This window comes from Sciurus vulgaris (assembly GCF_902686455.1).
Source record: "Sciurus vulgaris genome assembly, chromosome: 9".
NCBI classification, from domain to species: domain Eukaryota; kingdom Metazoa; phylum Chordata; class Mammalia; order Rodentia; family Sciuridae; genus Sciurus; species Sciurus vulgaris.
The window spans coordinates 142,621,442-142,647,674 of record NC_136469.1 but is presented as its reverse complement, the minus strand read 5'-3'; the positions used below and the strand labels follow the sequence as shown (position 1 = coordinate 142,647,674).

Below are 26,233 nucleotides of genomic sequence, written 5' to 3'. Positions count from 1 at the left end.
GCCAGCAGGGGCAGGGGAGAGGGAGGAGGGGAGAGGCAAGGCGGGGAGGCAGCGGGGGAGGAAGGCAAGGCCAAGACCTCCCGGGACTGCAGCCCATCCTCCTCTGGTCACCTGGCTGGCACGGGGCTCTGGGCCCCACCTGGCCGCCAGCGACTCAGGATTGAGCACAGCAGCGGCGGCAGTTCACCTCAGTGCCAGTGTCCCATGCTGACTCTAGTGGCAGGGACACCGCCCCTCGGCGGGAAACAAACCTGTTATCCACCAGCAGAGCCGCCTGCCACAGGAGACCTGGGGTCAACACACAGCGCCCAAGGGCCGGCCTCAGGCGGAGCCACCATCCTGCACCCACACCCAGGACCCTACGGCGTCCCCTGTCCGAGTCACAGACAGACGCTGGCGGCCGCTGCTGGCGAGGAGGTCTGCACAGGAGACGTGGGAGGAGACCCTCAAGGCCAGGGTCTGGCCAAGGCCTCCTGGGCGGCTTTGCTGCAGATCTGAACCTTCGCAGCAGCAGGACGGGCTCCGGCCTGGGCCTGCCTGGGCCGCGGAGCCCGGGCCCCAGCACTAGGACAGCAAGGGTCTAAGGACCTTCCCCAAATGTGAGCCGACTTCCTGCAAACTGCGTCCCACCCCGAAGAAACCCGGGAGCTCGCTGGAATGGACTTCAGACCCAAACCAGTAATGGCGTCCATGATGACTGAGTTAGGTGAGCGGAGGAAAGCGGTGGGCCTCGGTCTTCCATCCGTGAAATGGAGCAGCCGCAACTCACAGGTCGCCCTGGACATGAGTCCTCTCCTCTAAGGGCGACCAGTTAGCACGCCACTCAGGGTGCCACAGTGACCGATAGAAGGGAGCACAGGCCCGTGAGCCTGGGGACATAGAGCCATTAAGGAGCACTGTCCTGTGGGGAGGCTGCCCCTCCGGGTGCCCCAGAAAGGGGCTCCCAGCGCCCAGCCTCAGTCCGGGCCGATCAGCGGTTTCAAGGACTCCCACCCTAGTCTTCCAGCAGGACCAGAGGAAAGGAAGCTCCCCTGACTCTTCCCAAAGGTCCTTGGTGCGTGTCCAGCATGCGACAGAGTCCAGACACCCCACCCAACCCCACCGCCTGACCACCACGGCCCGGAACTGGGGCCTCTTTCCATCGGGACCAACAGACCTGCTCAGACGTCAGGCCAGGCCTTCTGGCTGGGACTGTGTCACCCTGCCCACCAACAGTGAGGGAGGGTCGTGGCTGACCACCGCCCGTCAGGAGGCTGAGTGTGGGTGAGGACCGGCTGTGCAGATCCTGGCCTGAGTCCTGGCTCCGAGCCGCCTCGAGCCTCAGCGGCCCCACGTGAGGAGGCTGCCTCCTTGTGGGGTTGCTGGGTGACAGGGGCTTATCTCGGTGGCCTCACTCCTGATCATCCTCAGGCACTGCCTGGCCCTCTCTGCAGATAGGCCAGGCTCGTAGGCAGAAGGCAGGGGCCCGAGCGCAGGGCACCAGAGTGGTGTGCCCAGCGGCTCGTCACCCACCCTGGGCGCCCTCCACTGTGCATCCTGGTGGCCCTTCACAGGGAGCTACCACAGAGGAGCGGCACAGCCCTTATGAGCTAAGGGACTTCGAGATGCTCTCGTGATAGAAAATGCAGCTCAGCAAAGGTAAAGTGACTTTGCCGAGCTCCTGCACCCAGGAGGGCCAGTCCCGGCCAGGCCGCGGAGACAGCCCAGCTGAGGGCAGGGAATCGTTTGCCCTTGAGCAGCAGCACGTCCTCAGCTAATCAGTTTCCCCAAAGGGAAATGGCGGAGCTGGCAGACTTCACATTCCAAAGGTGGGGCAGCTTCTCCAGCAAGGAACGGGTCCTGATCGCCACCTCCCGGGGTTGTGCCAATGCTGCCAGCACGATGGCCCGGCGGATCCTGGGGTGTGGGCCCTGGACCTGCATCCCGCCCTCGTCGGGAAACAGACCTCAGCCCAGCTGGACAGCCGAGCACCAAGCCAGGGTGGAGCAGGCCGCTCAGGGAGTGAGCCCCGAGCAGGGTCTCCAGCACGCGGAACCGATGGGACAACCCACCACCCCCAACTGGTGCCCTGAGCACCACAAATCCTCAGTGGCTGCCGTGGGTTGGCCTGGTCCTGAGAGGAGGCCGTGGAGACGCAGGGAGGCTGAGCGAGGCACTGGCCAGCCGCGACACCAAGGCGGCCGGGAGCTCGGGCCCGGCTCTCCTCTAGCATCACGGTGCCCCTGAGAGATGGCCTCGCCGCCTCCCCTGGCCTCTCCCACCTCGCCCTCCTCTGCCTCCCTGCCCACTTTTGCAGCAAGCAAGCCCAGTGCAGGTTCCCCACAGGCCCCGACCCCTGCTGGGCCCAAGGCCACTCCGGGCACCGCCTCCCCCCATCAGGGCCCCAGCGCCAGTCCCAAGGCCGCCCCCAGGCCTCTGGGCTCCCTGCCCCCTCCACTCCCTCCCCCCTCCCCCCTCCCCCGCATGTCCCCCTGGGGCCTCCAACACCTCCCAGGGCTGTGACAGCCACACCTGCTTGGCCTCCCTGCTGAGCCCCAATCCCTGCCCCAGGTGCCTCCAGGAGGCTGTCCCACAGGCTGGCGCCCTGTCCTGTCTGTCCTGAGGCCCCACCTGCCTCCCAGCCCACCCCTTCCTGCTGCAGGAGGGATGGCCTCCCGTGTGGCACCCCGGCCTCCTGCCCCTCCTCTCTCCACCCGCGCGATGGCCTCATTCCCCGCCGTCCACACCACGCCCTGGATCAGGCAGCTGCCTCTCACCTGGGTGTCGCAATGGCAGACACAGGGCTGCCTGCGTCCCCTCCTCCTGTCCATCTTCAGGGTAGATGGGTCAAGTGCCTGGTGTGTCCCCAACTCTCACATGCCACGAAAGCCACCAGCCAACCCTCTGGCTGCAACTCACTTGGACCCCAAGGCCACTGCCCTCCCGCCATGCCCCGTGGCCCCCTGGATCCCACCATCGCCTCGCAGCTCCGCCCCCTCTCCTGCCTCCACCCTGGCCCAGACTGACCCTCTAGAAGTGCTGTCTGCGTGTCACCCCTCTGCTAAAACCCTGCAGCAGCGCCCTACTTTCCTCAGAGGCCTGGCCAGAGGGCTCAGCGGGTGGCCCCACTCATCCTGGCTGCTCTGGCTCTTCCTCCTCTCACCTCGCTCAAGTCACCTGTGTCCTGGTCCTTCCTTGCTCACCTGCCACAGGACCTTTACACATTCTGGCTTCTCTTCTTGGAGGACATCCTGACACCCACCTGGCTTCCTCCCACACTTTCTCCACTCTCGCTCAAATACTGTGGAGTCACCAAGGCCTGACCTGACCACCTGCTCCTGGCTCTCCCACCCTCCCAACCTATATAATTTCTCTCTCATTCATCACTTTCTCTCTGATTACCACACTAACATCTGTTGCTCAATTTCTGCTTCTTCCCTTAGAATGTGAGTTGCAGGAGCCCAGGGCTTCTGTCTGTTATGTTAACTCAAGTAGCCCCAGCACAGGGTCAGCATGCAGCACACAATAGCTGCTCAATAAATAATCGCTGAATACACACATGCCAATAAGGCGAAGCAAACAAGCTGTGGCCTGTTGCTCTCAGGATCTGCTTTTCCCACTGGGGTGAGGGGACTCCATCAGCTCCTCCAGCTGCTCCCTACCTGAGTTGAGGCAAGCCACCTCACCAGTCACCACGCTCTGCCCAGTGGCGCCTGTCCTGCTGAGGCAAGGCCTGCAGCTGCAAGCCCAGCCCCAGGGTGGCAGCCCGTGCGTGGGAGCTTTGGGACGTGCTAGGAGGACTTGCACCCAGGAGGAAGAGGCAGGGCCACCTGGCTGCTGGCACGCAGAAGACACATCACCAGTGGGGACCTGAGCTCTCCCTGCAGCACCAAGGTGCTGAGACCCCACGCACAAGGGCTCTGGCTCAAGGTCCCCAAGCCCTGAGTGCCTGCTCCCAAGCTTCTCGGCTTCTGTAATGGAGGTCGTCATGTCCCCAGCCGCACTCCACACGGGCTTCTGCATCTTCACAGTCAGGACGTGGTTTCTAAGCATGGAGCTGGGGCTCTGGGGCTGGAGATCACAGCGCCCCAAGGTTTGCAGGTGGTAGGCTCTAGGGCCCTAGGGTTGTGACTTCAAAGCCCCTGCCCCCCGGCCACAGGACTCTGGGAGCCTGGCTTCCAGTCGCACAGGGCTGGCTGTGCACTGAGAGCTACACACACGCCCAGTGCCCCCATCCCCGAGCCAGCCCTGCTGCAGGGGCCGCCCGCCTGGGCTGCTCAGGACCAAGGCTGGATCTTCACACAGCACATGTTGAAGGTCAAGGTCACCGGTGCACAGACTCCGCCAGCTGTGGGTGACTTTTGTTCCTCAAAGGCATGCTGGGCCCTGAGCTCTGTAGCTGTGCAGGTGACCTCACATGGACACAGGGTCTTCCCTGAAGTCACTATTCAAGAGGAGGCGACAGCCCTCAGGGTTGCCTGGTGGCACCTCTCTGAGGAGGAAAGGAGCACAGAGACAAGGAGACAGAAGGAGGCCACTGAGGCCAGAGGCAGAGACCCGCAGCCAGCTGCCAGCCAAGGCTCGCCAGGATGGGCGGCCACCACCAGAAGCTGGGGAGGCAGGGCAGTCTCCAGAGTCTGCAGGGGCAGCAGACACCTCAATTTGGACTTGAGCCTCCAGGACCACGAGAACTGCCCCATCAACCGAGGACACTCCCCGGCCTCTCTCTGTCTCACTGGACAGGCCCGGGGCCTGCTAGGGGCCGGGGCTGGGCCGGGCTGCAGGGTCCTGGCCTCCTTGTTCTACTGCTCCTGTGAAGCACTGAGGCCCATTGGAAAGAAGGCCTCAGGTCCAACCTGAGGCCAGTGGTCCCTGTGGAGGCCATAGAAGTAGGAGATGCAGGAGGCCCAGGGGAGTGAGGGGTCCTGTCCTCACCCAATGCTTGTCCATGACCTGGCCAGACCCACTGCCTCTGACCTCCGGCACATGCCACCCTCCCTCCTCCAGGAGCAAGGGGGCCTCTGCAGGGTCCATGAGCCAGCGCCCCTGGAGAGGACAGCAGTGGTGATCTGGCTCAGAGGCCGTGCAGGCCCAGCTCTGGCCTGAGGCTTGGGTGGCACGACCCAAGGGGGCTCACAGGTATGTCGGAGAACTTGCTCCAGCCCAGTACTGTCCCTCAACTCCACCCAGCTCAGCAGGACCCGCTCAGCTGCCTCCTCTGGCCTCCAGCCTCAGCCCCTCCCCACCTCCCCGGCTCTGGGGGGTGGGTGCTCTGCTGGAGGAGCCCTGACCAGCCTCGGGCTCCCCAAGCCCCTTTTGGGTGCCACTTCCTTCCAGACCCCATGCAGTGGGCCTCTTCGAATCTCTGCCACTCTCCAGCACAGGGGTCCCGACCCCTCAGGTCAACTGAGCATCGTGACACAGCTTCAGCCTCACCTTCACCTCCTCGCTGCCACACGGCGGGCAGTGCCTGCCCAGGGCCTCTGCTCTCCCCTGGTCCGGCTGGGGTGCTTTCCCCGGATGCCCCTTTATCCTGGTGCCCAGTCACACCTCCCTAGGGGCCAGAGCGCGTCACCCGCCATGCCCCACCCTCCCCTACGCGTAGCCTCAGCCACCTGCACGCAGGGCTCCGTCCAGGCTGCTCCCCACAGGTGCCCAGGTCCCTCCTGTCTTCCTCCCCAGCTCACAGCAGGGTCCTGGGGAATACGTGAAACAGGCCTCCACGTGAATCCCACCCTGCATGACTGGGCAGTAAAGATGAATCATGGGCAGGGGACAGATGTGTCCCCTGGAAGACCCAGGAAGGGCACAGGGGAGGGAGACACCGTCTGGGGAGCAGAAGCAGAGGGGGTGGGGGGCAGCAGACCAGAGAGGTCAGGATCCACTCTGCAAGAGGCACACAGAGCAGGCCGGGGACCCCACCTTCCAGGACACACACTGGACGGTCACTCTAGGTGGGGCTGGACAGGTGACAGAGACACTGCCCCCCTTAGACCACGTAGAAGGGACAGTGAGTCAGTGGCTCTGTGTCCACAGGGGCAGCCCCTCTGCACACAGGGACACCACACAGGTAAGGGCTGAGCGGTGCGGCCATTGGGGAGGCAGGCATCTCCCCTTGCTCAGCAGCAAAACCCTGCCATGGGATGCTCGCCCCGAGCAAGCGGCAGTATCCTCCGTCCTCTCCAGAACCAGGTTTTGGGGACAGAGCACCCCTTCTTCCCCCCCTCCTGGACCCCTGCCACCAGGTCACAAAGCAGCCGGCGCACACCCTTAATCCCGTGGTGACCAGGCTTGCCTCCACTTGGGAAGAAGGAGTAAATCACAGTCAGAAAACGTTTGCAAGAACAGAGTTTATAAGAAGCCAAGGCTGCCCTTGTTAAGCTGGGGTTGGGAGATGCACCTCCGTCGTTTATTCTGTGGAGAACCGAGATCAGGGCCGTGAGGGGAAGAGGCAGCAGCTGCACCACAGAGTGACAGCAGCAGCGTGGCCTTGCGGGCACCGGCTCCCCGCACAGAGCCCACGCCTGACGGCACACCCGGCCTGGGCCAGCAGAAAGGCCCACGCTCCAGCAAGAATGTGCAGGCAGCAGGGCTACGATAGCCCCAAAGCCAGCAGTGCCAACCAGGGGGAAGCAGACCGTCACCTGGCCACACAGCCGGGCCCGGCCCAGCAAAGAGGGCCAACTCTGTACTGCTGCAGGGGCGGCGCGGACAGGTCCTGGGAGTCACGAGAGGAGAGGATCGGCGAGAAAATGCTGCCGGATCCCACTAGTGCCAGTGCAAGAACAGGTGACACCGGTCCATGATGGAAACAGCAGGGAAGCTGTGGCTCACTGACCGGCGCCTGGCCACCAGCACCACTGCATACTTGCTGGCCCAAATTCGCCCAGCTGCCCAGTTCAGGTGTGCGTGTTCTGTGTGACTCTCACCAGCAGTATAGAGACCAGTGTCTGCAAGAGAAGGCTGCACTGAGTAGGCGTGCTTGGCACAGAGGCTAGTGTTGCTGAAGACGTTTCTAGAAATACACGTTGGGTTCAGCAAATGAGTAAATACATTAGAGACAATGGGAGGCCAGCTTCTCGGGGTCAAGCAGAAGTATTGAAAGGGACACGGCCGGAATGTGCTGCGTGGGGCACATGTGTCAGCATGAGCTCGTGACCTGAGGAAGATGGGCCAGTGGGGGCGGGGGAATGTGGGCGGTGGGCCCTGGGTTTGCTCCGTGGGCACAGGCGCAGAGGCATGCGGACCGTATTTGTTTCTGTGTCTACAATGGTATGATTCTTTATTTCAACACACTTGATCCTCCTCCTTCCTCCCTCTTTACCTGTTGGTGAGAGGTCAGCGTCACCCGGCCTGCTCAGTGAGTGCTGGGAGTACGGGCAGCGCCGTGGCCCTGAGCACACTGGTGTCCAGATCCTGGTCCAAGACTCCTGTGCCTGGACAGCAGGCCAGTGCCCAGGCTCCCCAGGAAAGGCCAAGATGAGCCTGGAAGGACGCGCGTCCCAGGACATACAGAAGGGCCCAGGAAGGCCGGGGCCAGGACGAAGGGACGCAAGGGCCCCACGGAGCTCCCAAGTTCAGAGCAACTGAGGCAACAAAGCCATTAACAGGAGAGTGGCCTTTTACCTCCCAGAGGCAACTTAAAGTAACATATACGAGTAATAAAAATAAAATAAGGGGCTGGGGAGACAGCTCAGTCAGTAGAGTGCTTGCCCTGTAAGCACAAGGCCCTGGGTTCAATCCCCAGCACCCAAAAAATAAAATAAAATAAAATAAAATAAAATAAAATAAAACTTCAAGATGGGGGAAGGGAGGGAGGCAAGAGGAAGGAGTAGGGAGAAGAAACCTCTTTTTTATAAGAAAAAAACAAATCAATAAATGTAGAAGGGAGATGGGTTCGTGAGTTAGTGCGTCAGAGACCTACACATTCTCAGATTAATTCTGTAAATGTTACTTGTTAATCACAAGAGGAAATAGTACCTTCATAGAGGAGGAAAGGGGACGATGACCACGGTGGGATAAGCCAGCATCATGTGGCCGGCACAGGACACACGGAGGAGGCGCAGCCCGATGTGGCCCCGGCAAGCAGCCCGTGGACCCAAACCCAGGGGCGCCCTCCCGAATCCATGGCCCCACTCCAGTCACAGAAGGCAAAGGGCTGCAAAGGACGTCCAGGGGAGGTGACCGAGGGACCCGAGCAGACAGCACACCAGGCGACAGGCTGGATGGGCCTGTGAGAACAGCCACATGCAGCAGCACTGGCGCCCAGGTAGGACGGGCCTGGCTGGACTGGATAACAGTGTGTCAACAGGGCTGCCGACACAGCTCCCGACTTTGCCAAGTGCCCCGAGATCACGGGAGGCCCGTAGGCAGGGAGTGAAGGGCACAGGCCTCCACCTGCACCGCGGGCCAGGAAACCCCACCAGCAAACGTGTGTGTTGCTGAGAGGACAGACGGAGGGACGGAGGGACGGAGGATGGTGAAGACAAAGGCAGGAGGTCTGTGGGAGGAATAGGAAGCAAGTGGGGTGAGGGTGTGTGGGAAGGGGACCGGCTTCCAGGTCCATAGTCACATCAAATGAGACGTGGCTGAGGAATACGTGTGGCTTCCTCCCAGCCCTGGCAGAGTCCCTAAGTCCTGAGAGTCTCCATGACAGGCTGCCCCCCATCTTAAAGGAGCCCCGAGGGCTGCCCTGAGTTTCTTGACCAGCTGCCTTGAGCCAGGGCCCCTGATGGCCTCAGGATGGGGTTGGTCCCCAGAGGACTGGGGACAGAAATTCCTGCGCCCACTGCCTTCCAGGGTGCTGGAGGTCTGCTCTGTAAAGACCCTCAACAAGATCCGGAGAGCTTCTGGTCGGGGCTGTGGAGTGCCGTGTGGGCAGCAGGATGCACTGGCCCTGCCGCTCTGCGTGTGTCCTTCAGCAGCAGCGGGCTGTCGAGAGCCTTGGGCCTTCCTCAGTTCCAGGAGCCCCGTTCTAGCAGAACATCAGGCTGAAGGGGCCTCGGGAACCGGCATTTACAGCTGCCGGGCCAGAGGGCGGGGAGACGGGGCTGGCGGTGGCCTGCGCCAGGTGGACTCTCCTCACCTGTGGGGCTGATAAACCCCAGGGTGAGCAAGAACTGAGTGGAATTGCAGCACACGCAGCTGGTGAGCACAGGGGACTGATTGCCGGCGTCGGGAAAACACCACACCCCAAAACACACAGGAAGGGCAAGCGGGAGCCCGGGAACCACAACCACTGCACACCTTGGGGCGCACTCCACCCGCCCACAGCCCCGCCCGCAGCCCCGCTCCTGAGCCCAGCTCAAGAAGCTCAGAGCAGCAGCGTGCACGCTGGCCCAACCTGGACACCACCCACCTGCCCCTCAGAGCAGGACAGACAAATAACTGGTGATAGCTGGTGGGGATTCTGCTCAGAAATGAGGTACAGTGGGCCTTACAAAAGAAGCACTCAATAAGCAGGCCAGTGCGCTAGGCCCAAGGGACAAGGACAGGGCCACTCTGGCCTCTGGAAGGCCAGCCTCCATGGAAGATGCTTCAGAAAGTGACATGGGGCTGGACGGTGAGGGAATGGAGGTCAGGGGACTCCCAGGCCACCGCACCTTCATACCCCGGGTGGGACCTTCTGTTTGCTTCCACCGCCTGCCTGGCCCTTGGTGGCTATGGGCGGGTGCTCAGTAAACACCAGGCAAAGGACAGAATGGACACAGTGGGGAATGAGCCTGTGGGCGTGGAGCAGCCAGACCTCGATAAAGCCACCCGGCCCCACCCTGTGTAGGAGCCTGGGCCAGCTGGCCCAGCTCTCCGCTCTCCCCAGGTTGGTCCCCTCCCCTGGCCCCAAGGAACCAGAGCCCCTGGAAGTCATTTAAGAGCTCGGCACGCGGGATCCCATAGTCTCCTTGCAAGCCCGGCAGTCTGGAAGGAGGCAAGGGGGCACGCTGCATATTCCACAGAGAGGCCGCTGCAAGTGCAGCCGGGCTGCATCGGAGTTCCTGCCGAGCTTCCAAAGCCTGGAATCTGAGTGGCAGGCGCCCACGCGTGGGGCCAGGCCCACCGAGCACACAGGGAGCCCCAGGGCAGCCCCTGCCATGGGCCCCGACCTGCCCACTCCCTGGGAGTGTCCTGTGGGCGGCGAGCTGCCTAACAACCTGGTCAAACACAGGCTGGCTCTGGAATTCTCCACTGGGCCGTGGGACGCAGCTCGGGCACTTGTGTTGTCCTGGTGCCAGTGTTCCTGCCTAACAAGTATTTCACAACCAAGGAGAAAAGGAGACCACAGACAACACAGGAGGAAACGACCTTCCCTGGATGTGTACTCTCGGCAACCTCCCGTGCACATCTACCAGGCCCGGCCCACGCTCAGCCCGCGACAGAAGTTTCCAGAGCGAAGAAACCAGCTGGGCTCGGAACTCACAGGCTAGAGCTTTCGCCAGGTGCCGCGAGGCCAGGGGCTCACTCTGAGGCCCGAGGCCAGAGGACCAGCCCTGAGCATCAGCGCTGCATCCCTGCCTCACCGGGTGGCACGCGCCTGTAACCCCTGCACCTCAGGAAGCTGAGGCAGGAGTGTGAGTTCGAGGTCAGCCTCGGCACCTTAGGGAAGCCCTGTCTCAGGATAAAGAGTGAAAATAAAAAGGGCTGCCATGTAGTGCAGGGGTAAAAAGCCCTGGGCTGAATCCCCAGGGCCCAAACCCACACCAAACCCGAGTGTCCTACAGTCAGGACCAGAGCCCAGGTAGAAAGCAGGTGCGGGCGGTTGGCCGCTCTGCTTCCAGTCCTCTGGAAACAGGACAGAAGCCTTTCTGTACCTCCCCAGTGGGAACAGGAATCCCCTGGAGTCTCACTGCAGGAGGGGACCCAGGCCACACAAGCCAGTCAGGACAAGAGATGTGACAGGAAGGGAAGGGGAAGAGCACTCCAGCCGGGCCTAAAGAGGGTGGCCGAGGCACTCTGGGGCAGGGGCCTGGGAGGCAGGCCTCACTGAAGAGGAGCTAGGCTCTGAACCCTGACGGAGAGCTCAGCAGAGCAGAGCAGTGCGAGGCTGAGCAGGAGCCAGACAGACTGAGCGGGCCAGGGCGGGGCTCTGAGTCAGGCTGCGGGAGGGGCCTGGAGGTGGGGCACCCCTGCACCTGCGCTGGGACAGGCAGGAGAGCCAGGTTTATAGCAGCCAGAGTGCTGGGACGCCAGTCTCCGGGCAACATGCTGTGTGCCCTGCTTCTCCTGTCCGGCCTCCTGGGGGCCGCCATGGCTGGCCCCATCTCAGGCCCCCAGGACTGTGCCAAGGGCCCCGAGGTGTGGTGTCACGACCTGCAGGCAGCTGCCAGGTGCAGGGCTCTGGGGCACTGCCAGAGAGCTGTCTGGAGCAAGCCCACCGCCAAGTCCCTGCCCTGCGATGTGTGCCAGGAAGTGGTGGCTGCTGCCGGCAACGGGCTGAACCCCGACGCCAGCGAGTCCGACGTCCTAGCCTGGGTGACGAAGACCTGTGAGTGGCTTCCCAGCCAGGAGTCCTCAGCCTCGTGCAAAGAGACGGTGGACACCCACAGCACGGTCATCCTGAGCATGCTCCGCAGCGGCCCGGGCAGCCCCGCAGCTCAGGTGTGCACCGCGCTCACCCTCTGCGAGCCCCTGCAGAGGCATCTGGCCGCCCCAGGGGCGCCGTTCTCCTGGGAGGACGCCTCCCAGGCTGCGACTCCATTCATGGTCAACGGGGCCCTCAGCTTCCACCCTCCACAGGGGCCTGGGGGTGCTGTGTGCCAGGAGTGTGTCCAGCTGGTCTCCCGGCTCCAGGATGCTCAGAGGTCCAACTGGACCTGGGCAGGGATGAACATCCAGAAGCACTGTGCCTCCCTGGGGCCTGGCCTGGCCCTGCTCTGCAAGGGCTACGTCCACCAGCTTTCGGTCCCTGCGGAGCAGGCTCTGAGGCTTCTCCCACCACAGGAGGTCTGCAGGAAGGGTGGCTTCTGTGAGGAGCTGAGGGCACCTGCCCGCCGGCCAGTTCAAGCAGCGGCTGTGGACGGGGTCCCCTCCCTGGAACGGGGGCTGCCGAGAAGGAGTGAGATCCAGATGAAGTCGGGCCTGACCTGCGAGGTGTGCCTGGACGTGATCCAGGAGCTGGACCAGTGGCTGGTGGCCAACAGCACAGAGGCCATGATCAGCCGTGCTCTGGAGCGTGTGTGCTCCATAATGCCGGCCTCCATCCTCCAGGAGTGCATCACCTTGGTGGACACCTACAGCCCCTCCCTGGTGCAGATGGTGAGCAGAGTCACCCCAGAGAGAGTGTGCAAGGCCATCCGGCTCTGCAGCAGCCGCAGGTGGGCCAGGGCTGCCCCGGGCGTCCATGCACCCGGAGCCCACGCAACAGAGTCGTCCCTGCTGCTGGACGAGGAGAGCCAGGGAAGCTTCTGCAATGGGTGCAAAAGGCTGCTGGGTGTGTCTTCCCAAAACCTGGAGCGCAAGAGCACCAAGCGAGACATCCTGACCGCCTTCAAGGGTGGCTGCAGCATCCTGCCCCTTCCCTACATGGTACAGTGCAACCGCTTCGTCACCGAGTACGAGCCCGTGCTGATCGAGAGCCTCAAGGAGGTGATGGACCCCGAGGCCGTGTGCAGGAAGGTGGGGGCCTGCCACGCCGCCAGGACCCCGCTGCTGGGCACCGACCAGTGCGTCCTGGGCCCCAGCTTCTGGTGCAGGAGCCCGGCGACAGCCGAACTGTGCGACGCCGTGGACCACTGCCAGCGCCTCGTGTGGAAAGGGACACCCAACCACAGCAGGGGGCACCTGTGACCATGGTCGCCAGGGCCCAGAGCCCGTGAGTGCTGGCCCCAGAGGCTTCTGCATCCCACGGGACCCCATGAGGTGGGTGCTGTCCCCATCTCCATTTCACAGATGAAAAACCAAGGCTCTGAGGAGGGGGGCTGGGAGGGGACAGGCTGAAGTTCAAAGCCAGATATCGGTGACCCCAGGACCTGCGTGAACATCCCTGCCATGGGACTCTGCCCCTGCAAACGTCCTCAGTGCACAGGACAAAGTGCGCCACCCAGCCAAGGCTGCCCTCAGGCGCCAAGCCAACAGCCTGGGACTCCAGCAGGGACCAGGGACCACCCCCAGAAGCCACAACAGAAGTGAAGAGAAGGTGGCGGACTCCCTAGTCAGACCGGTCCTCCTGTCAAGAGCTCTGTGGGGCTGGGTCTCGGCCACAGCTACACGCTCTCCCAGGCCACAGCTCAGTATGAGCTTGCTGGGGTTGTTCCCGAAGGCGCTTGTGAGAGGCCAGGGTCTCTGCACTTCTCTGGGGCTTTGGCCACATTCCCAAGGGGAGCCTGGACTTCAGAGCAGTCCTTCCAAGGTCTCAGACGCTGTCCTCTCACTCAGACTGTCCACTGTCCTGGAGCTGGGCAGAAGTCTTAGGTGCCAAAATCAGAAGAGCAAAGCATGCTGGGTAGAGCCCCCAGGAATAGCCCAAGGGGTCTGGAATAGCTGCTGGAGCAGAAGCAGCAGGACATGGGAGCAGGCCCTCCGCCCACCAGAGCCTCGGTCTTCCCATCTGTAGGTTGGGATGATCACACCCGCCTCACAGGGATATTGAGACAATTCTAAGAGATGTCCCCAAGCCCCTTCCCAGAGCCCAGCACCCGCCTATGTCGGGGGTCCCCGGGGTGTCTCGCTGGGCAATGCTGTATAAACTGGAAAAGTTCCTCCGAACGCTGGCTTGGTCTTGTTTTTTGTGCGGGGGGGGGGGGGGGGGGTGGAATGCAGGGCCTGGCACCGCGGTGCAAGTGCTCCCGCGCTGAGCTGCACTCCAGCCAGCCTCGGCTGGTCTGGTTCTCAGGAGGGCCGTGCCCCGGCTCCGTTCACCTTCCACGGGGTCCCTCCAGCAGGACCCTCCTTCAGGACTCAGCCTGCAGGCACCTGCTGAGGTTTCCTCCGCACCGTGAGGTCTCCCTGCCCGGAAGGCCTGGGAACCACACCCCTGGGCATGATGCCCACTCTGTCCTCAGGTCCAGCACAGGGCCGTGTGCAGTAGGGGTGCAAGCCCCCGGGGCCCAACAGGAGCCCCTGGCAGAGGCCACCATTCCCCATGGGCCTGTGTCCGGGCAGCCCACCCAGAAGAACTTGCTCCAACCAGAGAGTGTTGGCCTGGCATGAGCAGGTGGTCCCTGCTGAGAGGCCTCCCCCCAGCATAGGTGACCACGCTGGGCCCAGGCCATGGTTTCAGGGACAAGGCTTGCCTGGCCAGCACTCCTGGGCTCCTTCACCCTGGCCGCTGTTGACTGGACAGGCCTGGGCCCACCAGGTGGCCCTGGGCAGGTGCTCATGCTTGGGAAAGCAGCTGTGTCAGACCAGACAACACAGACGCCCTGAGGTCACCAGACCCACTCCTGCAGTCTCCAGACCACCATCTCCCCGAGCCTCTTTCTGCTGGCACGTGTCCCCACCAGGCCCGCCCCTCTGGGCCCCTCCTCTAGCCTGGGACTCTGGCTGACGGTTGTGTGGGACACACCACAGCTTCCCTGACCTGCGGCTTCCCTGGGGACATTGCCAGCCTTGCAAGGTCAGCCAGAGGCAGGCACAGGTAGGAACCAAGTTCCTAGGTGACCACAGATGGTGAGCAGTCAGGGTTTGTCCTGCCTCTTCCTCTGGCCCTCGCCCTGGGCTTGCTGCCAGTGACTCCCTCAGCTCCCCTGACTAAACGTGTCTCCACAGGTCCCTTGTCCACAATGAGTGTGTTGTGGTACACAGTTGGCAACACCCCACCTGGGCTGGCTGAGACCTGGTCCTGAGCACTGCACAGGCCCCACTCCAGGCACAGGGTCTCCTCTTACTGTCCCCTCTCTCCTATCTTCACTTGTCCCACACCAAAGCCAAGGAGACCCCAGGCAGCGTCTCGCTCAGCCATGTCCCTAGGTGACTGGTACTGGCTCCAAGCCCAGCACAGGGCAGGTGCTCAGAGAGCATCTGAGGGGGATAGTGGCCTCATGGCTGATGGCAGATAGTGGGGAGGGGCCCTGGGAGACGGACACAGCTGCCCAGCCATGGCCCCTGTGGCTGCTCTGTCCAGGAGCTAGAAACAGCTTTGAACAAGGGACAAGGGCCAAGACAGCATGTATTCTGCCTGCTGGGAGAGGGGACACCAGCCCTGCTGCGCCTGGGAGAGTGGGGCCTGCCCTGGCCAGGCTGGGAAAGCAAGACGGAGGTTGCCAGGAGGCAGTGGCTTGCTGGGATGGGCCAGAGCGCCTCTCCCACGCCACTCGGGCGGGCGGACTCCCTCCCTCTGCCAGACACACTGGGGTGTCCTGCAGGCACCCTCACCAGGCAGAGGCCCCGGCTGCTCCAGAAACCCTGCTGGGTGACCTCCTGCTTCCCCGCCGGGCCAGGCTGAGTGATGGCAAGTGTTCGGTGGTCAGTTTTGGATGAGATTCTTCTTAGAAGGGATACACGGCAGCAACTTGGACCAGATGGCAGTACACCTAGTGGTGCACATGGTTTAATTTTAAAGAATTTATACAAGTTCAGGCATATCCTGGAAAATCCACAAGGGCCGTTCACGTGGACAGACCCTTCCAAAGTGGGACCCTGCGAGCCGGGTCCTGCCACACCCCTCCTCCTTGACTTCCTGTCTCACCTCCAGGGATAAAATTCTAACAACATCCCTTACAACAGGAAGCCAAAAGCCCTTCCCGAGCATGCTTGAGCACTGAGTGCCACGCAGGGACAAAGACACTGACCACTGACCTGGGGGTTTCGAACCTGCTGGAAATAACTCCAGGGACTTGGCTGCTTCCCTCATGGACCTTTCACAGCCACCATGGGCAAAAGGTGGACTCTGAGACCAGAGAGGTTGAATAACTTGGTCAGGCCACACATGCAGTAGAGAGGGAGCCAGAGGGCAGCAGGCTCCCAAGCCTGTGCTCTTGATCCTCAAGCCCTCCACCTCCACGAGCCCCAAGTCCCAGGCCTGCCTGCACCCCCATGGCCATGGCCTGCACTTCCTCATTCCTAAGGGGCCATCCCCACACTCGAAGGCCTCAGCAGGATGGACGGTGCCATGTGGGAAGGGCCAGCTTGGCACCCACAGGCCAGAGAGGCCTTTAAGTCACACCCCCGGGCCCCTGTGCCCCTGGCTCTCTGCCTTGCTCCTGTGCCTGCCTCCCGTGGTGTTTGCCGGCCTTCTTAGGAGCCGCTGTGGTCTCTAGGTCCCACAGGCCTCCGCTGTCCCAGGGCGCCTCGGCCACTCCCCACTGCTACCGCCTCCAGCTCCCGTTAGCTGGGAGTCTTCCCCACTCCTTGGGGACCTGGTGATCAGCTGGCTGCTGTCCCGAGGCCCGACGGCACCCACGTGCTGGACACCATCTGCCAGAAGGCCATGCTCGCCCTGGCCAGGCCCCGCTGCTCCCGTAGCTCATTACTTTTCAGATAACTGTCCCCAAAGCTCTGGGCAGGGTACCCGTGTGGGCGTGCCACCGCACATGCATGGGAGTGCACACTGACACACACATGCTCATCCGTGCAGCTTCGGGTGAAGCCGGGAGTCAGAGCTGACCACACGGGTCCAGCTCTAGTCCCCTCCTCAGCCACCATGTCCCTGTCTGTGAAATGGCCACAGCAAGCGCCCTGCCTGCCCAGTTGCAGGTTACGATGACGCGACCCTGGTAGTGGAGGCCAGCCAGCCTTCGGGGCCCGGGAGCAGTGTGCACTCCTCAGAGTCCCCTGTCCTCGCCCATCAAGTCTTGTCACAGCACAGGAGCCAGGGACTCTGAGACAGGAGGGCAGAGCTGCCGCCAGGACCTCGCTCAGCTCAGAGTCGAGGCCCCCACCTCCCGCTGCGCCACCTGCCAGGGGACCCCACCCCTGGCCTTGGCTTGGGTTCCCTCTGCCACCTCGCCCCCTTCACCTCCCCAGCTGCCCCTCGGGAGGCCGCCTCTGGGTGCCCCCACCCCCGCCACTCCACCCCCGCCTCCTCTCCAGCCCCTACTGCCCAGGACTCTGTGAACGTGCCCCTGCGACCCCCAGGCTTGCCCTGCAGGAGGGCAGGGATTGTCCCAAGGTCCCTGCCATGTTCTCATCACCTAGAGCAGAGCTGGCCCAGAACAGGGACCAGGACTGGACCAAGTAGCGGGCCCTGCCACTCCTGCCTGCCTTTAGACAATACCTCCCGTGGTCCGTCCTCAAAGGGCAGAGACCGCAGCCACTGGGGCCACCCAGGGCTGTGTGCCTGGGGAGCTGCCATGGTCGGGGCACCCAGGCATAAGGACCCCAATAAACGAAAACAAATCAGTCCAGCTTGGCTCCAGTGACATTACCAAGGTCATCCTCCTCAGCCTGCGGCAGGACTGAGACTGCAGCAGGTGTGCCAGAGACCCCACAGTAGGCCTCAGGGTGGGAGTCCTGCCCCTCTCCAGCAGTGGCCACCCTCCCTCCCACCCCACAGTGGCCAGTGGTCAAGGCGGGCTCCTGCGCAGTCCCTGGAACACGGGCACACCTCCAGCTCCTTGCTCTCCCCACACCGTCCCCTCCTGTCCTGAGTCTGGGCCCCCCACTCCTAATGAAGCCCAGAGCAGGGTGGGGGCCAGCAGACCCAGACCCCTGGCCTGAGTGTCCAGTCTCCACATCTCTGTGTCCCGGAAGGCCTCCACATCTGCGCTGGCTGTGGTGCCGAGGACATGGGAAACCCGGCCCTGAGGCAGAGGGCGTCCCTGTGGCCAGGGCTGCGGGAGAGGCTCCCAGAGCCTGTGGGCCACCCCTCCCTCGCTACTTCACCCGGCTAGAGATGGCAGGAGGACGGAGCAGGAACCCACTCTTCTCCAATCAGCTTGCCCTCCAGGAAGTGGCCTCCACACATGGACAGCGCAGTGCTCACGACAGACCCCAGGAGCCATCCTCAGACAGCCAAGCATGCTGGGAAGGTGCCTTCCAGAGCTGGGCAGTCTCCTCGGCTGGAAAGCCGAGAAGCCCCCAGGGTCCCTCCTGCTCAGAGCTGCAGCTGCCCCAGGACCCCACGGTGGGAGAGCTTGGCCTGGGCTACATCCACCCTCCTTCTGCTCTCAGCTCAGGTCAAGCACAGCAACGGCTGGGCAGCCCCAAAGGCCTTCTTTCTGGGGATAAATATGAGGGACGCCAACCCTGGAAGCTGGAAATCTGTCCCTCCTGAGGCCCCTGGGAAAAGAGCTCACATGCCCCCATGGACACCTGGGCCCCGGCCCGACTCCCCGGGACAGGGACCCGTTTCCCTCCTGGAATAGACTGGACCAGACAGGGCCTAGAACTTGCTCCAGGGAGCCTGGCCCTCCTGGGACCCTTCCCAGCCCCAGCACGGTGGCCTGTGAGAGTGCCAGCCATGCTGTCCCTCCCCATTCTTCCAGCAAGGTCAGAACCCCAGGCTGCTGCTACTACGTGGCTTCGCGATTCCCAAATTCGAAGGTTTCATGAGTTATTTTACAGTCCTCTGCTGGCCAGGCCAAATGTGCCCGAGGGCCAGGCTGGGCCCTTCCCTGAGCCAGCAGAGGACCCCTGCTGCGAAATGACAGCCACACGCCTGGCCTTCCGACGAGGACGTGGCCGCCCCAAAGCCATGATGCTTCGTCCCAAGGCCACGGCCAAGCCCAGGAAGGGACAGGAGTCACTGTGGAGTCGGGGCCTTGGCTGGAGCCGGGTGGGCATCACTGGACGGTGGAAATCATTGCAAGATAGAGGCTAAGCCCCGCACTCCAGTCTCTCGAGATGACACTCCCAAGGACAGGAGGGAACAGAAGCCACAACTGCAGCAGGGAGACAGGCCCCTTCACAGACGGGACCTCACTGACCCTTTAACTGGGATCTCATCTCAAGAGGGAAGCCCATGGAGACAGGAAGCCCGGCCAGTTCTGTGGGACTCTGGAGCCAGAAGTCACCCGTGGCAATCAGGGGACCGGGATCTGGGGTGAAACCCCAGAGCGCTGGCATGACTGCGCTGTCCGGAATCTCACGCTCTGGAATGCGGAGGCGTGAAGAAATCCCGAGGCAGGGCCACTGGCCCGGGAACCGGCACCCCACCTTGAACAGGCAGGCCGAGTTCCCTGGGCTGGGCCCACGGGTGCCGGAGATCCGCCCAGCCCTGGGAGAGAGGCGGAGAGCAGGGAGCACTGCAGGCGTCCCTAGTGCCCTCCTGGCGCACAGGGCCTGCCTGCGGTGACATCTGGTGGGGAGACAAGTGGGGCTCGTGCATGCGGAATGGCTGGTGGGAATGACAAAGCCATGTCCCTCGCCCCCTGTCCTCGCTGGGACCCTCCTGGGAGGACCCTCGCCTGCACAGGGGTTCTGGGCAGAGGAGCTGCTGTGAGTGTCCTGCCAGGGTCAGCAGAGGTGGGCACTCCTGTGCCAGGAGCAGGGTCAGCAGAGGTGGGCTGGGACTGTGGCAGGCTGCCGGATGCTTTCAAGCCACGGTCTCCTCTCCCAGAGCAGAGGACTGTCAGCTGGGGCTGCACAGCTGACACCAACGGAGCCTGAGCTCCGGCCCTCTGCCATGGACACCGGCTCCAAGGGCTGCCGGAAGGCAGGGAAACCGAGGCGCCAGGGAGCCTGCAACTCCTGGGAATGAGCAGCTAACAGCGGCAGAGCTCCGGGGCCGCGGGGTGCCTGGGCTCCCCACCCTGCCCCTCACACACAGCCAGCAAAGCATGAGGGGTCTGGGTGACAGGCCAGGGGCTCGAGCTCTAGCTGAACTGGCAGCCTCCCACCTGCTCTTCAGGGCCAACAGCAGCCTCCAGGTCTGTCCACAGACCCACAGAGGGCCAGCAGGCCAGGGAACCTCAGGCTCAGGGCTGGTCCCAGCTCTGCAACCAGGGACAGTAGTTTGAAACTGGTCACAGTGAGAGAATTTACACCATGGGAATTGGCAAACGCATGGAGCAGGGCTGTGCCGTCTGGACCAGCACACCTCCTCCTGAAGCCCAGAAGACGGGCACCCAGAGCACGCCCACGGCAGCCTGGCCTCCCTAGAGTGCCCGGTGCTGGCGGGGCCTCCAGCAAACAGAACAGCCACAGGCCAGTGTCCCTGACAGGCCAAAGAAAGCATCAGCGTCTCTGCTCGTCTCTCCATGGGAGGACTACCACGTGCCAGTGCCGTGCTGGGCACTGAGAGCTGGGTCAACCTCAGACAAGGACGTCACCTTGAAGACTGCCACCTGATGAGGCGGGGCAGACGAGCCACGAATAAGGACACAAGGCAGAGGATGGTGTTTGAAAAAGAGAAGCTCATTAAAATAGTATCACAGGAAATGATTTAAATGCAACAAAGAGAAAACTGCGTGTGGAATGGCATCCTAAACAGGGTAGACAGGGAGGTGGCCCTGGGAGGTGAACTTCTGCTGGAACCTGGCAAGGTGTGAGCAGAGGTCCCAGGAGAGGGATGCGCAGGGTGAAGGCTGGGGAGTGGAGGTACAGAGGAGGCGGTGGCTAGAGAACCAGACCCTGGAGAACCAGCAGGGGTGGTGGGCTGGGGATTCCATGGGGTGCATTGAGGGGTCCCCAGGACCCCACGTGGAGGGAAGCCATGGGTCAGTTATGAGCTGGATGGCACTGGAACACCTCTGTTCTCTGGAAGCTCACTTGGGAGGCCGAGTGGCCCCTCAGGGAGCAGGAGACCATGTGCCGGTATCCAGGGGGGAGGTGTTGGTGCTGGGCAAGTGCCAGGGGACGGAGATGAGGGTACAGGTTCCAGAACATCCAGGAGGAAGAACCAGCAGAGCTGAGATGAGGGAAGGATTTGGGTCTGAGAAATGGCTGGATGACCTGACCCAGGCCCGACATGCATGTGGCCTCAAGCATGTGTGAGACACAGCCCAAGCCAGCCAGCTGACCCACAGGCCTCCCTGCCAAGGGCAGCCATGCCTGGCCTGTGACAGTCCACCTCTAGAGGAAGCAGGCAGGCCCCAGGGCCTGCAGAGTGCATCCCACCCTCTGCAGGCCCTGGTCCTGCAGGGAGGCGTGTGGCCTGCTGAGGCCCAAGCTGTGCTGTGGAAGGAAGGCCAGGCCACAGGTCTGCAGAGAGGGTGTGGAGGGATGTCGAGCCTCAGGGCGAGGCGAGCTGACAGGAGCCGCAGGGAAGGAGGCTGTCAGACGGTCCTGCAGCTTCCAGGCAGGGGTGACCGGTGGCCTATCTGGTGCACTTGCTTTCCAAACCGTGAGGTGGAGGAGGGAGCTATCCAAGGGTAGTCCCCACTCACTGGAATCCGTCTACTCCGGTTTGAATGCATCTCTCAAAGGCTCATGTGTTGAGACCAGGAGCAGGGTCCCCAGGATAGTCAGAGGGCTCGCAAGAAGCAGAGAGGCCTGAGCTGGCAGCTCACCAGGTGCTGCCTCTGTGCTGGGGCTCTGGATGGTGCAGCACCAGGCCTCACCAGGCGCTGAGCCAGTGCCAGGCTCTTGCATGTCCTGACCTCCAGAACTGTGAGCTAAATAAACCTCTATTCTTTATAAACCACCCAGCCTCAGGTATTTTGTTACATCAAGAAAATCAGGTTAGGCACTATTGGTTGGGTCCAGTCCTCTCAACCTGTGCGAGTTAACGGCCCTGTGTGTCCTGCCCGTCAGGAACAATGGTGTTATTTAAAACATGACAGAGAACGATGTCAGCCACCATCTCTTGATACTGCCTGAGGTTAGACACTGGGTTAGATATCCTGAATCCACGCTGGACCTGACGACCCAGCCACACTGCCAATCCCACATCACAGACACAGGCTCTGAGAGGGGAAGTGGCTTTCCCAAGGCCTCACAGCTTGTAAGAGCCAGGACTGGAACTCGGATCTCAGCAGGGAAGGTCTATGTGCACTGCCTCTCCAGCCAACTTCAGGGGAGAGAAGATGATGGTGCAGCTGCGGGGACAGGGACCCTGGGGTGTGTGGGGTGCTCCAGCAGAGCCCACTGCCCTCCATGTGGCTTTGGCCAGCAGCCTGAGCCGGAGACCCAAGCAGTTTAAGTCCAATGCTGTGTGGACAAGGGATGGCACAGAGCAGCAAGGGGCCTGGGCACCCGGAGAACTGGGGACCTGCCTACACTCTGTCTCCAGGAAGAAACAACACCAACAGACATGGTGGTGAGCATCTGCTGGGGGCCAGTGTGACACGCAGGCACCTGCTGTCTGTCCCATGGATGGCAGGCAGGAGGTGGCAGGGGCTCAGCACCAAGCCCAGGAGGGGCTCCAGCCCTCAAGGCATCACACGTGCCCTGTGGATGCAGCTGGCAGTGGTGGCCGACGGGCAGGGCCTCAGGGCGACGTGCATCCTGAGCCCCAGTGAGCCCCTGGGTGCCGCTGCTATGGGCAGCTGGGGGGTGGGCTCTGAGGCTCAAGGAGGGCTCCGCGGGGATGGGGACAGCTTCGAGTGACACCAGAGACACTGTCCAGGAAGGCGCCTGAATACCTGCCTTCCGTGGCCCACGAGGCCTGCCTCTGGCTGGGTGAGGAAAAGCTTCCGGAACTTCCCCAGGTCCCTAGACAGCTCTTGGTCTGCTCTGCCAACAGGACCAGAGCACTGGGCACTCTCTACATCAGCTGCACTTCTGGGAACCTGTGTTGAGCCAGGCCTGGCTTCCTGCACCCAAGGCTATGTGACCCTGTAAGTGGGGGACACGGGAACCCAGGAGGGGAGGGACTGTCCAGACCCGTCACCAAGGAAGCCTGCTCCGCACGGGGCCTGCGGGCTTCCAGCTGGTGGTGCTACAGCAGTTTCCCACTGGAGCCAGCCCCTCCTGCCAGGCTCACAGGGGCCACGTTTCGCATCCTCCCTTGCAGCAAGAGCAGCCAAGGGACTGACCGATGGCCAGGGGAGTGAGGACGGCCTCCCACGTGCAGTCTTCCTCCACGTCCTTTTCACTCCTCTGCCTGAGTCGGGTCCAGAGTGGCCCTGGCCAAGGGCAGGGAGGATGTGGAGCACATGCAGGAAGGAACCTGCCCCTGCAGAACTGCTCAGAGGAGAGCTTCCCCGGAGCACCTCGGGGAACTCCCAGGGGATCTCTGCCCAAGCAGAGGAACTCTGTCCTGTTTAGCCTCCAGATCCCTGGGGCTGTTTGTTACAGCAGCTGGCACACCCTGACTAGCTGAGCCTGCCACCTCGGGATCTCACTTTCATCCATGTTTCCCCAGGACCCAACATGTCCCTGGATCGGAGGAGACTGAGCTGCTTGCCTGAGAAGGATTTGCCAATGTGAAGTTCAGGGGACATTGAGAAGGAGGTAGACTCAGAAAGCCAACTCTGTGGAGAAAAGGAGCTTAACCAGCTTCCTCAGAAAGAAATCCGCACACTCCTGAGCAGGGCTCTTCACTGCTGAAGCTTGCAAACCTGCCGTAACCAGGGAGCCGGAGGCCTAGAGAGCTCTCTGCAAAGGCTGGAAGAGAAACCCCAGGAGTCGGACAAGGTCACCCAAGGCATGGACCAGATTCAGCACAGGGTCCTCTGCTGTGGTCTCAGAGGCCACGCTGTCCCTAGCACCTGGGACCTCCACTCAGTAGAAAGACCTTCCCTGGACAGAGTCCCAGATCCTCACTCTGCCCTCTGGACCCTGTAGCACTGTCTGCCTCACGAGCCAGGACAATGCTGGGAATCTGGAAGCAGCTTCACACCTCCCAGCCCTTCCCTGCTCCAGACCAAGCCCCTGTGGGCAGCGACAGCCACGATTGGTCCCCTCCTCATACCCACGTCCTACGCAACGATCTTCCCACCAGTAAGTGGAACACAGGCGGCCCTGTGCCTTGCTGTGGTCCATGTTTAGCAGGGATGGTAAGTAAGTCCTGAGCCTAGGCCTTGAGGCCTGCAAACTTCCGTGCTTCTTAAGTCTCTGCCAGGTCCAGGTGCATAATCCCAGGCTAACCCGCTGGAGGATAACAGATGCATTGCCAGTTGACCCCACTCCCCCAAGAAGCAGCCAGCCAAGCCCAGAAGCAGAGAGGTAATGGCTTCTGACCACAGACATGTGAGTGAGCCCATGAGAACAGAAGAGCCACCCAGCTGAGCCCAAGCCACACTGTCCATCTTCAGAAGCATGAGCTAAGTGAGTGGTTGTTGTCCTCAGCCACCAGTTTCGGGGGCCGTTTGTTATACAGCAAGAGCTAGCAGATGTATCACCATGGTTGCTCCCTGTCTGGTTCCTCCCACAGAGGGCACCACTTCCAGCCCCCTAATTTCTGAGCTAGACTTCAAAAGACATGATGCCATTTTTATAAGGTTCTCCATGCAGTGGAGACAAAGCTCTGTGACCAACACGTCCTGCCTCCGCCATGGCCACCTCCACTCAGGGTCCCAACTACCTCGGGCTTCCTAACTGCATTGGTCGTCCATTCTGTCTGGAGTGCCCCCCCAGCTGCTGGCTAACTTGCGTTCACCCTGAAGTCTTGGTAGGATCCACTTCTGCCAGGTAAGCCAGGCTCACCCTGGGCTCAGCCTGCTGCCCTCCCACTGCCCTTCCTCTGTGAGGGAAGCTGTGTGGCCGCAGGGGCAGCCCCGGCAACTTGGTGAGTCACCAAGGGCCACATGGGTCATTCAACACTCCAGAGTCCAGGGTGCCCCAGGAATGTGCCAAGCACACAAAACCTCGGGGAGAAACGGAGGGGAAATGGAGGCAACCGTGTTTTTGACGGGGGAGAGCCCCACCGACACTCAAGCCAGAGGGAGCACGGCAGGTGCTGCGGAAGCGTCTGACGAAAACCAGCCACGCAGCTCAGCCCCTCTGGGTCCTTCTGCCCACACACTCCTGTATTTCCCCGAGCTAGCCACTGCCGATGCCTTGGGCACCAAAGCCCCTGAGGTCTGGCCAGGCCCCTCCTGACCATACCCCAGGGGGTGGGAAAAGGCAACCATCTCTGGACCCTCCACGAACTGAGAGCAGCGACCACGGGAGCCGACCGGAGAGCTGGGGCCACTGGAGTCAGGAGTGGGATGGAGGTTGAGGGCCACACCCAAGAAGAGTGGATCCCACAGGCACCAAGAACCTGGCTGCTGACACCCTCTCGGTGGGTCCCAGAGGCGGGCGCAGAAGTTCAGGCACTAGTGACTGCCCAAGGTCACTCCTAAGTGGCACAGCTGGGTCATCTAGAACTAGGGTGCCAAATTCTCCCAAGTAATAACAAGCATTGGTTTTTATCCCCCAACCAAAAATAAATACATAAATAATCAGCATTTGCAGCATAGTAAAAATGGCTACCTGTGTTAGACCCTGGCACTGAGCAAACCTCCCCCAGAGGTGCCTGCAGTTCCATCAGCTCCCATGCGGCAGCGCGGACAGCAGGGCCCAGGCACACGGGGGATGCCCCCAGTACCAGCTGATGGACAGCATGTGGCACCAGAGCCAGTGCCCACCCCTGGATGCTACCGGCTACTGCTCCGTCCTGGATGGTGGGCACCTGCAACTGGTTCATGGCTCATGCTTCAAGCACACTCAAGAGAGCCATGTTACATAGCAGGAAAAAAGACCATTTTCTCCTACATTTCTTACTCAGGGACTTGTTTTAAAATGCTATAAATCTGCAGGGCAGAGTGTGCCTGATGCACAGGGCAGCAGATCCAGGTCTGCTCTGTGGACCACAGACAGAAGGCTGCACACAATGGGTTTACACACGGGCATGAATGTGCAGGATATAAACAGTGGGAGAGAACAACACGCGGGCCCTGCCCCAGCCCCCGCTCCTCTGGGCAACACAAGGAACAGGACTTGGCACTCACTGTGTCTCAAGGGGTGAGGGGCGGGCTCTGGGGGCCAGGCACCTCCTTGAAGGACACTCACCCTCTGCCAGATGCCCAACCCTGCTGTTTCCTCTCCCTGTCCACTTTGAAGCTGTCACCCAGTGTGTCCGTTCCTGGTGCCCCGGGCAGTCTTTCACCTGACACAACCTCTTATTGTCACCTCTGGAGGTGTCATGCTTGTGTGCACAACTACACAATGCCCCTAAAACATCCACCTCCCGACTGCACAGCTTGCAGGGGTGTTCCCTGATGCGGATGTGACTCGATTCAGGACTCTGGGATGAGGAGGTCACCTGGACTGGGTGGGGGTCCTGAGAAGGGCAAGCCTTTTTGGCTGTGGTCAGACCATAAGATGCACAACAAAGAAAACCTCGGAGGTTGGGACAGGGGTGGGCTGAGGACAGAGGGAGGACCGTGAGCCAAGGGAGGCAGGCGGCACACATCACACCACCAGAAGCTGGCAGAGGACGGAACGAGATGGCCCCAGGAGATCCCGCTGGACTTCTGGCCTCCAGAGTGCAGATCATCCGGGGTTGCTTGGAGCA

The 26,233-nt window shown here is 61.9% G+C and overlaps 3 protein-coding genes across 4 annotated transcripts in view; 1 reads left to right on the top strand and 2 right to left on the bottom strand.

Moving 5' to 3' along the window:
* Positions 1-26,233, bottom strand: part of TADA2B (transcriptional adaptor 2B) — a 438,523-nt gene that overhangs the window by 139,743 nt on the left and 272,547 nt on the right. The window lies entirely within an intron of this gene.
* Positions 1-26,233, bottom strand: part of SORCS2 (sortilin related VPS10 domain containing receptor 2) — a 357,443-nt gene that overhangs the window by 183,645 nt on the left and 147,565 nt on the right. The window lies entirely within an intron of this gene.
* PSAPL1 (prosaposin like 1) lies at positions 11,039-13,677 on the top strand. The gene has a single exon (XM_079154354.1). The coding sequence runs from the start codon at positions 11,176-11,178 to the stop codon at positions 12,757-12,759; it is 1,584 nt and encodes a 527-aa protein (XP_079010480.1). The 5' UTR covers positions 11,039-11,175; the 3' UTR covers positions 12,760-13,677.